The sequence below is a fragment of the Colobus angolensis genome, unplaced genomic scaffold, assembly GCF_000951035.1.
Source record: "Colobus angolensis palliatus isolate OR3802 unplaced genomic scaffold, Cang.pa_1.0 Scaffold131, whole genome shotgun sequence".
NCBI classification, from domain to species: Eukaryota; Metazoa; Chordata; class Mammalia; order Primates; family Cercopithecidae; genus Colobus; species Colobus angolensis.
Window position 1 is genome coordinate 2,088,631 of NW_012114364.1, and position 13,201 is coordinate 2,101,831.

The 13,201-nt window shown below is 39.8% G+C and overlaps 1 protein-coding gene across 1 annotated transcript in view; it reads left to right on the plus strand.

Moving 5' to 3' along the window:
• The first annotated feature begins 2,316 nt into the window (after positions 1 to 2,316).
• The window catches only part of OVCH1 (ovochymase 1), an 81,269-nt gene continuing 70,384 nt past the window's right edge, over positions 2,317 to 13,201 (plus strand). Inside the window, 7 exon segments of the mRNA XM_011934145.1 lie at positions 2,317 to 2,380; positions 3,345 to 3,463; positions 3,741 to 3,838; positions 4,562 to 4,734; positions 8,803 to 8,898; positions 10,245 to 10,396; positions 12,173 to 12,362. Of these exon segments, the coding sequence (XP_011789535.1) occupies positions 2,317 to 2,380; positions 3,345 to 3,463; positions 3,741 to 3,838; positions 4,562 to 4,734; positions 8,803 to 8,898; positions 10,245 to 10,396; positions 12,173 to 12,362 (892 nt within the window).

Below are 13,201 nucleotides of genomic sequence, written 5' to 3' on the forward strand. Positions count from 1 at the left end.
CTTCTCTCTTGCTAAAAAGAAAGAGGGCTTTGGGTCCATGTGGGTGCTCTGAGCTTTTACTGGAGAAAGACATGGCCCTGGAGTTGGCACGGTGGTTCAAATGGTCACCCCCATGTGATGACTACAGGGAGGAGAGTGGTGAAGGCCACTGTTCAGGCAGCCCCCACACCTGGACATTCCCTGGACAGTACTGAAGCCTGGAGGTTCAATGTTTTATTTTTCACAGAAGAGCTGCTTACCTTAAGAGCATGCTGGATACCCCTTACCCCCTAGACACCCACGCATGAAACCAACGAGTCATCTACTCAAACTGTCATTCGAGGTGTCTTTCCTTGAAATAAATACTCAAAAGAAAATAGTGCTACTCTCAAGAACAGCACAGGCCCATAGAACTATTGGTGATGACGGAATATTCTATATTTGTGCTGTTCAACATGGTAGCCACTAGGCAAGGTGGCTACTGAGCATTTGAAATGTATCTAGTGTGACTAAAGGACTGAATTTTTAACTTGATTTCCTGTTAATTGATTTTAATTTAAATAGCCACATATGGCTAATGTCTGCCACATTGGTCAGTGGAGCTCTAGAGCTTTTTAGTATAGTGGAACTCGGGACATAAGAATCACAGAAACTAGCCTTGATAACATGGTGAACTGCACCTCAAATACAAAAAATTAGCGGGCGTGGTGGCATGCTCCTGTAGTCCCAGCTACTTGAGAGGCAAAGATGGGAGAATCGCTTGAGCCCAGGAGGTTGAGGCTGCAGTGAACCAAGATTGCACCACTGCACTCCAGCCTGGGTGATAGGGTGAGACCTTGTTTTAAAAAAACCAAAGCAAAAAAAATCACAGAAACTGCTTTCAGGTTCATGAAACAAGAAGGTTTGAGATGTATGTTTCAAGTTTGAGTTCCAGTCACATTTAAAAAAAAAAAATCTTTTTTTCTTTTCAGAGATAAGGTCTCGCTGTGTTGCCCAGGGTGGAGTGCAGTGGCTTTTCATGGGTGAGATCTCACTACTGAACTGAAAGGGAGTTTAGACCTGCCCCGTTTCTGACCTGGGCTAGTTCACCTTTCCTTAGGCAACCTGATGGTGCCCTGTTCCAGGAAAGTCACCATATTAATACTCAACTTAGTGTGAACAGACTCCAGATTGGCATAGTGCCATTCAACCCAGAACTAGGCTCAAGCCATCCTCCTGCCTCAGCCTTCCCAGGAGCTGGGACTATAGGCCACATGCCACAACGCCAGGCATCATTCACTTTTTTTAGGCTTTTCATCAAAAGTGTCCATTTACCCTCTGTTCTCTCCTGCAGTCACAGAGGTCACTGTACCCAGTAGATTGTCACCTGCTTGTACCTGTGCTTACATTATCTCCACCTTGACTGCCTTCTGTTTTCCCATCTACCTGTTCATCTCCCACCTGTCCCCCTTAGTTTATGTACCCTCCTACCTCAAGAAGCTTTTATTTCTATTTTACATGAAAGTAAAATAGAGCACTTGAAAGTAAAATCCTCCAACTGGCACTGGAGGACTGGTGGCCAGGTTATTTGATATATATATAGAATGTCCACTTAGCCTTGCCCTGATTTTCTGACAAAATATAAGACCATTACAAATTCTGGCTTTATTTGTCTTCTAAATTCAGCCTTACAAAATAATATTCATGGAAAATAGTGACATCTCACCAATAGATTAATTTTAATCATCTTAAATGATGGATTCTATAGCTTTTGGCCCATTCTGCTGAAATGGAGGACAGTGCTGCCACCCAGAAAATGATGTCACTTGGAGCCTGATCTTTCCTATTCACTCTTTGAAAACTCTAGAGGGTCAAAGGCTTCAATAAGCTTCTCACAAGTGGCAGTATTGTACTAAGCTTCATGAGCCTCCACCTTTCAGCAGTCCTGCCTGTGTTTTGTGTGGGGAATCAGCTTCATTGCCCCTGAGCTTGGACCGCATTCCCCAATCTGAGATAGAATTCGCAGGGCTAAGCGTTCCAGGCCACTGACTGGCATGCTCTGGATCTGCTGGCAGGAACCTCTGCACACATGTGAGCACTCCTGCCGCCCCTTGGGCCACCTCGCGCCAGTCTCTAAGGCTGGGTGGCGGGACGCTGTGACACCAGGGACGACCAGAGAGTGGCGGCAGCTCACAATGATCAAATGATCGTGAAGAGGGACACCTGTGAACCCAGGCGCCACGGCAGGTGCTGCCCATAGGCGCCACGGGAGGGAATAAAAGGCGCTGCCCCGCCTTCCCTCCAGAGTTTTCACAGCCTGCAGGGAGGGAGGACGTGCGAGGCCGAAGCATGGAGGCTATGGGTGTGCTGGCCAGTGCTGGTTTGTTGCTATTGCTGGTCATCGGCCACCCCAGAAGCCTAGGTGAGCCCAGGGCCCTGGGCACCAGGACTGCGGAGGAGGCTGAGCCACTGGAGAGGGAAGATTTCATTACTCCTTGCCTCAGGAAGTCAGGGTGGTATAGCCACACCTGAGGCATTTGGGAAGAAAGGGTGAGGGGTGGTGCATGCTCAGATGTCCCTAAAGGAAGGCCTGGGCCAGATTTCCTTTTTGAAATTTTTTGGATTCTAGAGTTCAAGTTTGTAGGCACACCTGGTAATCGTGTGTACTAAGGAGCCTCCCCCAAGGAAACCTAACCAAGCAGAAGTAAGTTAAAGTCAAATATCTCCCTTCCAGAGTAGTATATGTTATTCCCCCAATATCTTTGTTTTGTTTTGTTTGTTTGTTTGTTTGTTTGTTTGAGACAGGGTCTTGCTCTGTCGCCCAGGCTGGAGTGCAGTGGTGCGATCATAGCTCCCTCAAGCTCCAGGGCTCATGTGATCCTCCTGCCTCTGCCTCCTAAGTAGCTGGGACCACAGGAACAGGTCACCACACCTGGCTAATTTTTACATTTTTTTGTAGAGGTGGTGTCTTATGTTGCCCATGGTCCTGGACTCCTGGGTTCAAGTGATCAACCCACCTGGGCCTCCCAAAGTGCTGGGATTACAGGCGTGAGCCACTGCACGTGGCCCCTGATATCTTTAACATAACCTAAATTTGCATCTTCCCAAAGTAAGCCCCAAGTCACCTACCAGAGGTAGCACTGGCTCCTTCCTGTCCAATGGTAACACAGGCTGAAAGGGAGCAGACAGGAGGCAAATTCTGGTCAACCCAGGTGACTGTGGGATATTCTGAAGAAAATATTGAGAGAAGAACGCAATAGTCTGCAGCTAAGTGCTATCAGAACATCTGTGCCAGGCCAGGAAAATCCAAATGGGAAATCTTGGTAAAGTGAACTCTCAAATAAGGCTGTGTGTGTCCACACACATACACGTGCTCTTCTACACAGGACTGAAGTGTGGAATTCGCATGGTCAACATGAAAAGTAAGGAACCTGCCGTGGGATCTAGATTCTTCTCTAGAATTAGTAGTTGGAGAAATTCAACAGTGGCTGGACATCCATGGCAGGTCAGTACAACAAAGGCATTGATTTCTTAATGAGAAAACGGTGAAATATTTCCTTTGTTTCAAAAGCAAGAATCCACGTTGATTTGCAGTTTTTCTCCTGACCCCCTCTAGCTCTCTACCAAAAAGTTTACTTCATAGGAACTATCTTACTATCCAATTTATGTCAGTATTTTAAGAATATTATGTGAGATTAGAAAAGTTGATCTCCAGTGTTTCCGATGGAGATACATCTGTGGGGAGACATATTAGCTGCGTTTGTAACTTTCTTCTCGGGCAGGTCTCCCTAAAATCACATGAGCACCACTTCTGTGGAGGAAGCTTGATTCAAGGAGATCGTGTTGTTACAGCAGCACACTGCCTGGACAGCCTCAGTGAGTAAGTTGTGGATTTCCATTATTTGTCAGGCCTTGATTCCTAGCTATGGGACTGGGAGATTTGTTGCTCTAAATAGCAGGTTCATTCTCAGTTCCTTTCTTAATTTTGCCTCCCAGTGCACCCACCCACTGATCTTCCTGATTCCCAGAAATGTGTGTCTGTCCCAAGATTTCCAGTGCTTCCTGTTCTACTGAATTAAACAATCCTAGACATCATCTATAATTTATGGATTTAGTGCTTGGGTAGAGGTGGTGGTTACTTACTGTAATAAAGCATTAACAAGAAATGTTAAATGGATGCTCCAAAGTTTTAATCAGCTGGGTTTAAATCATTAGGTGGGAAAAAGCTGCAGAAATTACATATATTTGACCAGATTAATAGAGGGTACTAATAAGAGAAAAGAAGGAACAGTTCTAGAAAGCAACTTTTATATCCTGTTACAAACGGCATAGCATGTATGAACTAAGGTTTGTATATCAAAGAAGTAAAGGAGGCAATATTTAATTACTTAACTCAGAAAAATGGAAACATGACGAAAACCATGACTTTTTCTAGATTAAAAAAAATATGACCATTGGTAACACTCAATAAATAAAGAAAACCTTCTTCAAAGACTCAGGGATGCTTAAAGGTACATTAATCACTCTTCATTTAATTACATCAAACCAAGAAGATTTGTGTAGGGGAAACAACTATTTATGAAACATTTATCTTTGGTTTTAGGAAGCAACTGAAGAACATAATTGTGACTTCTGGGGAGTACAGCCTCTCTCAGAAGGATGAGCAGGAACAGAATATTCCTGTCTCAAAAATTATTACCCATCCTGAATACAACAGCCATGAATATATGAGTCCTGATATTGCACTGCTGTATCTAAAACACAAAGTCAAGTTTGGTGAGTATGGAGAGTTAGAATATTAAAAATGCAATGGAGGAAAACTGCTAATTATGTACAAGTTAACTTTAATGTCTGTGTGGCTGTCTAGTAATAGAATAGCTCAGCTTTGTTTCTTTTTAAAATAATTTTGTTCAGTCTATAACCTATTAAAAAAATACTGTATAAGCTACATATCCCAGCCACAAATTATTTATGCTTAACCTAATAACCAACATTTTTTTCCCTTTCATTTATTTCTATTGATACATATTAGAAGTACATATTTTCAGGGTACATGTGATAATGTGATACATTCATATAATCAAATCAGGGTAATTAGGATATCTATCACCTTAAATATTTATCTTTTTATATATGCTAGGAACGCTGGAATTATTTCTCTGATCTATCAAACATCAGGTGTATATTTGTATCCATTAATCAACCCCACTTCATCCTCCCCTCCTCCCTATCCTTCCCTGCCTCTCATAACCACAGGTTTACTCTCTATCTTCATGAGATTCAATATTTTAGCTCACACATGAGGGAGAATATGTGATATTTGTTTTTCTGTGCTTGGCTTATTTCACTTAATATCCATGTTCAGTTTCATCTGTGTTGTTACAAATGACAAGATTTCTTTCTTTTTATGGCTGAATAATATTCCATTGTGTGTACATACTACATTTTCTTTTTCATTCATCCACTGATGAACAACTTAGGTTAAGTCCATATTTTGGCCAACTGGTATTTTAAGGACTCCTGTTTCTTGGCTGGGCTCCATTCTAACTACCTACCTATATTCATCTCTAACCAAAAAGCTTGGAACATTTGAAAATGTTTTTGGAGACTTCTTTCTGTCATTACTATAAACAGGATATATAACACTCTCTCAACACAGGTAATATAAACTTGCTGGGTAAAATACTAAAAGACCCCCTCCTTTTTTTTAAATGCAAGAAAAGGAAGTGTTACATGGCCAAAAACAAAGCACAAATCCAGAGTAGTTAGTCAGGCCACTGCCCTTGAGAGATCAAATTGATCTTTAAGATCCTAGAGATTTACCTGGCCATGAGGGGAACTGTAAAGAACCTGGAAATTTCTGAAAGGTGATGCTTTGAAAGATAGGGAGAGGGAGTTGTGCATGTTATGCTACATAAAGTGAGGGAATAAGGGCACTTACTTGTCTCAACCTTGGCTCTGGACAGAGGGTTCTCAGAAGAATCTGTAATCATGAGCCAGGCCTCACTCAGGTTTGATGCTGGAATTGACATCACCTGTGTGGCACAAACACTCCAAGGCAAAATTTTTAAGTGGTTCCAGGTGAGTAATCAGCCTCTGGCGGAAGCAAAAATAAATCCTCTCTGAGACAATGAAATTTAAATCCCAGCTTTAATATATTCCCATAAAGCTTTAATGAATTCGAGCACAGAAACATGCAGAGAAATTTGCCATCGAAAATAGAGTCCGAAGCATTAACAATCAGAATCAGACCTTCAAAGGTTACAAATTTCAAGATAGAGAATAGAAAATGAGTATATTAAGGTTTAAAGAAGTGAAAATGTACTGAAAATGATTGAACCAGAGGAAACTATTAGATGAAAGGGAAATTTGAAAATAAGCCAGTAAAATGTGAAAATATAAAAATGTAATTGGAATTAGCAACTCAGTAGAATACTTATCTACCAGATTAGATTAGGTGTATGGAACTAGACAATCTGAAATAATTACCCAGAGGAGACAATGAGGATAAGAGACAGAGAAGATAGAGTGTAATAAACATTCAATTTGAAGTTTAGAAAGAGTATGGATATTGGTGGAGAGTGACTGTAATTTAAGAGAAAGTGGCTGAGGATTGGTCATAATTGATATCCAAATCCTTAGATTTAAAAAGCTTAGTAACTCCAACTATGATACAAAAAATAATTGTATATCTAGACAGGTGCAAAAATGTAGCACACTAAAGGAAAGGATCCCAAAAGAATCTAGAAGGAAAAAGACACATTACCAAAAATGGAATGTTATTGATTTCTCAACAGCAGTAAGTGAATGTCAGGAGATAGTAGATGATCAAAATACTGAGAATAACTCAAACCGTAAGTGTATGTAAGAGGAAACTATTGCCCCATCTTTTCTTTCCTTTATAGAAAACCTCTACTAAGAGCCATCTATGCTAGTTATGTCAATTTCGTTTCCTCAATTCTCATAGCTGGATGTATTGTGGATCAGACTTTCACTCCACTGTTTCATAAATTTGGTCTTGTCACAGTCACTAATGACTTCTATGTTACTAAATTCAAAGTAACTTCTCAATTCCCATATTTCTGGATAAGAGTTTTTAGCAGAATTGCTCATATGTTCTTGGAAATATTTTCTTCACTTGAATTCTGGGAATCCATTAGTTATTCTCCTACCCTATTGTACCCTTTCTTAGTCTTCTATGATGATTCTTCCTCTTCTCCTTGACTTCATATTGTTGGAGTGCCCAGGCTCAACCCTGGACATCTTTTTCTCTAGTTGTGCTCATTCTCTTAGTGATCTCATTCAGGATCAATAATTTAAACATCTAAATCCAAAAAACTTTGGATTCATCCTTGATTCTTCCTTCTCTGATACTGTACATCCAATGCGTCAGAAAATCCTGTTGCTTCTTCCTCTCTCACTTCACGTTTTTGCCATCTTGTTCCAGGCAATACTACCATCATTTCTTGCCTGCATTAATTTTAATGGTCTCTGAAATTTACTGAAGCTGCTGCTTCTGTCTTCCTAATGTTTGTTATTAACCCAGTGGCCAGAATGATACTTTTAAATAGGTAAATCAGATTATATCACCCTATTCACACCACTTCAATGGTTCTCCATTACATTTAGATGAAAATCAATGTCATTATTATCTGACATACCCTCTTTCCTAATCTAACCTCTGATTTGTTTATTTTTTTATGAAACTTACTTAATCTGCTCCAGTCATCCTGGCCTCCCACTGTCCCCTAAACATGTATGCATGATCCTGCAGCAAGGAGTGTTTCTTCATCAAATGACTTCTACCCAGATAACTGCATGATTCCTTTCCTCAGCTTCAAGACTTTGCTCAGATGTCACCTGCTCAATGAGACTTTCCATGATCATCATATTTGAAATGACTCCTTCCATGCCATTCTCCCTAATCTCCAGACTAATCTCCTTTATCCTATTATTTTCCATAGCATTTATTTACCACTGAACAACGTATTATATTTGCTATGTGTTTCTTCTCCCTTCACCCAACACACAAACACAAATATACACACTCGTGTAGGTTCTACCAAGACGGAAATATTTTTCTTTCTGTTCATTCATTGAGATCTAAAAGAGTGCTTGCCACATGACAATTTGATCATCTTGTTCTACTATCTTCTAACATTCACTTACTGCTGTTGAGAAATCAATAACATTCCTTTTTTGGTAATATGGTTTTTTCCTTCTAGATTTTTTTGAGATCCATTCTTTGTTTTTAGTGTGCTACATTTTCAGCACATGTCTAGATATAAAATTATTTTTTGTATCATAGTTGCAGTTACTGGGCTTTTCTCTAAAGATTTGGATATCAATTGTGATCAATCCTCAGCCACTTTCTCTTAAATTACAGGTCTCTCCCCACCATTATCCATATTTTTTCTAAATTTCCCAGGTTCTTTACAGCTCCTCTCATGGCCAGGTAAATTTCTAGGATCTTAAAGATTAATTCAATCTCTCAAAGGTAGGGGCCTGGCTAATTCCTCTGGATTTGTGCTCAATAGCTGTTGAGTGAAAAACTATCCTTTCAAAACAAAGCCATAGTCTAAAATGTTAGTAGATTGGGGGGGCTCATGGTAGTGTGTAGAACAATTGGCCTTATGTTTTTCCTTGTTTTACTTTTTCTGCATTTCTCTAAATTTCTATAAATACAAAACAGTTTTTATGGAGGGGCCAAAACTTAAAATATATCACCATTACATTTAGGAAGAAAGCGTAGAAACCATAAAATCAATAGATTTCACTTTTCCAAATGTATTCAACATGGCGTACTTATCCATGAACCTCATGCCTTTGTTGTTGTTTTCTCAGGAACTGCTGTTCAGCCAATCTGTCTTCCTGACAGTGATGATAAAGTTGAACCAGGAATTATTTGTTTGTCCAGTGGATGGGGCAAGATTCCCAAGAGTAAGGGACATCAAAATGACTTAATACTTCTTCCAGATCTCTGTATGTCCAGGGGAAGCAGAAATAATTTTCTTGACCATGAGTAGTACATTTATCATTTTTTATCCCTAGTTTCTGACACAACGAAGATTTCTGGTTATCCTCAGCATCAAAAGGCTTATACTTCTTAAAAGGCTATTCATATCACTCCTGCTGCTGCCAATTTGGTTAGGTACGGCAGATAAAGGAAGCTGGATAGACCTGTGATAGATGAGGAGGTATAAGGCAAAAGGATGATCAGGAAATAGTAACAATAGTTAAGCTTCTTTGTCTTTAATATTGTGACTTTTTTAAAAAGTCAGACTCAGAAACAAAAAGTAGAAGAGTAAATACCAGGGATTTGAGAGTGAAAGAAAAGGGAAGATGTTGTTCAAAGGGTGTAAATGTGGAATTGTATGACAAGTAAGTTCTGGAAATCCAATATACTGCATGGAACTATAGTTAATATATTGAATACTTGAAAATTGCTAAGAGGGTAAATGTTAAGTATTCTCACTACAAAAAAAAGTTAACTCTGTGAGGTGATGTAATGTTAATCAGCATGATTGTGGTAATCATTTTACAATGTATACATATACTAAAACATCACTTTGTACTCCTTGAATAAATGCAATTTTTATCTGTCAACCTCAAAGCTTGACAAAAATACATTGTGATTTTTTATTTTATAAAGAATTTTAGGCAGGGTGCAGTGACTCACGGCTGTAATTCTAGCACTTTGGAAGGCCAAGGCAGGAGGATGGGAGCCCAGCAGTTGAAGACCAGCCTGGATAGTATAGGAAGACCTTGTCTCCACATACACACACACACACACACACACACACACACACACACACAAATTAAAAATTAGCAAACCATGGTGGCATGCCTGTAGTCCCAGCTACTTGGGAAACTGAGGGGGGAGAATCACTTGCTCCCAGGAGGTTGAGGCTACAGTGAGCCTTGATTGTACCATTGCACTCCAACCTGAGTGACAGAGGGACACCTTGTCTCAAAAAATAATGATTGTTATAAAACATTTCTGTATTGACCAAAGTTTTCCTCTGTTGGGGAAACACTTAAGCATTTGTTTAGAGAAGCCACAATTGTACAATTGCCTATGTTACCTTAAAAATCTGCTGAATATTTTTAAAATGTCCTCTGCCATGTATCTGATTTTTAGAAGTGAATATGATTCACACCTAAAAACAATTTTACTTCTACATGTGGTTAAAAATCTGTTTGAAATAGTTCTAAACATGTAGACTTCTCATTAATTTGTTTCCATGAGGATATTGTGTCCTAACTTACCTGTCCTCTCTCTGCAGCATCAGAATATTCAAATTTCCTACAAGAAATGGAACTTCCTATCATGGATGACAGAGCGTGTAATATTGTGCTCAAGAGCATGAACCTCCCTCCCCTGGGAAGGACCATGCTGTGTGCCGGCTTCCCTGATGGGGGAGTGAACACCTGCCAGGTACAAAAGTGTAAACCAGCCTAGTTGTTTAGCAACATGTGGGTGAAAGCAGATTCTGCCTTTCTGCAAAAGAAGCTCCTGTTTCTTCTGTTACTGTGTCAAAATTCCTTTTCCCTTCATCTTTTCATCTGATTTCTACTGAAAAAGTGTACTTGACCTAAGCAGAAAGAATTATTTCCTGTCTCCACATCCATTCCTACTCCTACACTTCTTTCGTTTTGGTGGGTTGGGGAAAGGGATTAGTTTGAACGTGTCCAACCTAATGGAATCAAGCAAGATGACCACTTTCACAATCTTATTAGGTCCAGCTATGAATTCTTCATTTCACATATTGTTAAGCATTGTGGAATTTTTTTCCTTTGGTGCAGAATATATTTGCACAAAATTTGACTGAAAATACATAGCTTTGGTCACAGTTGTGTAAGAGATATTGGGAATGACCACAATCTCCCAAGACTGACACAACTTCACAATGAATACCAATCTTCACAAGATATTTAGAGGGGACAAGGAGACCAATTTTTGAAACACAGGAGTTTTAAGTTTTAGATAGGTCTTCCAAGTAAATTATCTTCTCTTTTAAGGTGGAGCAGTAGGAGTCATTTTTCTTTGCCAAAAAGCAGCTTGAAAATGTTGAGGGTAGCTCTCTGAAATTATCTGTTGGAAGGATTTTTGAGTTTTTCTTAGAGGCAATGACAGGAGTTTGGGAGAGAGGAGACTGAAACTTACACTTATGCCACTTTCTAAATTGGAAAACAGATAGGTTAAAGGTGCTTTTTGCTATCTGCATTCATTATAGGCAATCATTTTTTGGATGAAGCCCTCTATACCTTTTGAGAAGAGTTTAATCTGACAAAAAGTTGTCTGAAACATAGTCTTAAAGCAGCATAGATTCTGGAATGTTATTGAAGATGCAATCCTAAAATCTTGGGTTCTTTATTCTGTAGGATAAGAGCCAGTGTGGTCCTTTACATATATCCCCAGAGATAAAATTAGGTTTCCCAGGCTTTCCTTTTTTTTTTCTTTCTTTCTTTTTTTTTGAGACAGAATCTCACTCTGTTGCCCAGGCTGGAGTGCAATGGCGCAATCTTGGCTCACTGTGACCTCTGCATCCCAGGTTCAAGCGATTCTCCTGCCTCAGCCTCCTGAGTAGTTGGGATTATAGGCACCCGCCACCACACCCAGCTAATATTTTTTGTATTTTTAGTAGAGACAGGGTTTCACCATGTTGGTCAGGCTGGTCTTGAACTTGTGACCTCAGGTGATACACCATCTCTGCCTCCCAAACTGCTGGGATTACAGGTGTGAACCATGCACCCAGCCCAGGCTTTCTGTTCTTAAAGCCTTGAGGCCTTGAACTATCTTGGGGGATCTATTCACTGATGCTCTATAGGACTGGAAGATGACCTAGTCTTTCCTGCAATTCCAGGTGACAAGCTATAGTAGAAACATCTATCTATACTACCTCCCTTCCAACGATTTTTAGAATGTACATGGTAGTGGGAAAAAGAAAAAAGGAGGAAGAAAAAATGTTAAACTGACAAGATTGCAGCCAATAGGTATAAAGAGATTTTATCTTGATTAAAAGATTGTGCCTTGAAACTAATGATAAGGACACAAGAAAATGGATAAACAAAAAGTTGATGGATGATGACTAGTGGACTTCTTTGCCTCTACCTCTTTTCACTTTGTGATGAGTGCTGATGTTTGCAGAAATGACAAAATATTTTACACCGTGGCTATTTTCAAATTTTCTCTTTTTTTGTAACATGAAAGAGGGACTCTGGAGGACCACTGGTTTGTAGAAGAGGTGGTGGAATCTGGATTCTTGCTGGGATAACTTCCTGGGTAGTTGGTTGTGCTAGAGGTTCAGCTCCTCTAAGAAACAACCATATGAAGGCATCACTTGTCATTTTCTCCAAAGTGTCTGAGTTGATGGATTTTATTACTCAGAACCTGTTCACAGGTAGGTGAATTCTTTCTTCCTCATCTCATCCTAACTGAAGGGTAGTTACTCTGCTATGTTGCGATATTATCAGAACTAAGCTTTAGAACAAAGCAAGAATAAGGCTGGTTTTAAATTCTTAGTCCAATGTAGATACTTGTGTCTCTGAAACCCTGAGTACAGAAATCTGTCAATATAACTTGAACAAACCAAATCCTTGTATAAAATTTTCACGAGATGCCTTTTCGCATTTATGAGATTTTATTAACAGACCTTGAGAATAGACTCATTAGGGGATTCTTTCTTCATTTTTTCAGTTGGCATAATTTTTCTCTGTACTACTTAAGAATACTAAAAATAAATCACTCGTCTCCCACTTTGCCCACTCAACCTTGTTAACTTACTTGGCAACAGTGAAAAAATGAGGGAGGTCTTGGAGAGTTAATTTGGCTCTGTGACACTAAAATCTAAATTAGGAAAATGTGGGCCTGGAGATACTAAACCTGTCCTCTGCAGAATGAAAGAGGCCTGAGAGAACACAGCTTTCCAGAACAAGCAGTTGAATGTAGGAACCAAATATTTTTTTAAATGACAAGACCCGGAGCCCCAGAACATAGTGCTCTCTCCGTCCTCCAACCCTTTCTCATGGCAGTCCAAGGGCAGCCACCTGACTGAGGGTTTTTAGAAGTGGTGCTGTGGGTCCTACCACAGGCCAGCACTTCCTCGGACTGCCACAGACTCTTCTTTGGTCTTAAATGTAAAAGTCCTCTTCACTGCTCTACTGCAGGGGAGCAATTCTCTTCTGGTAGCAATTGTATTCCATTTTGATCACCTGGAAGGGAAAGTTGACAAGGTTTAAA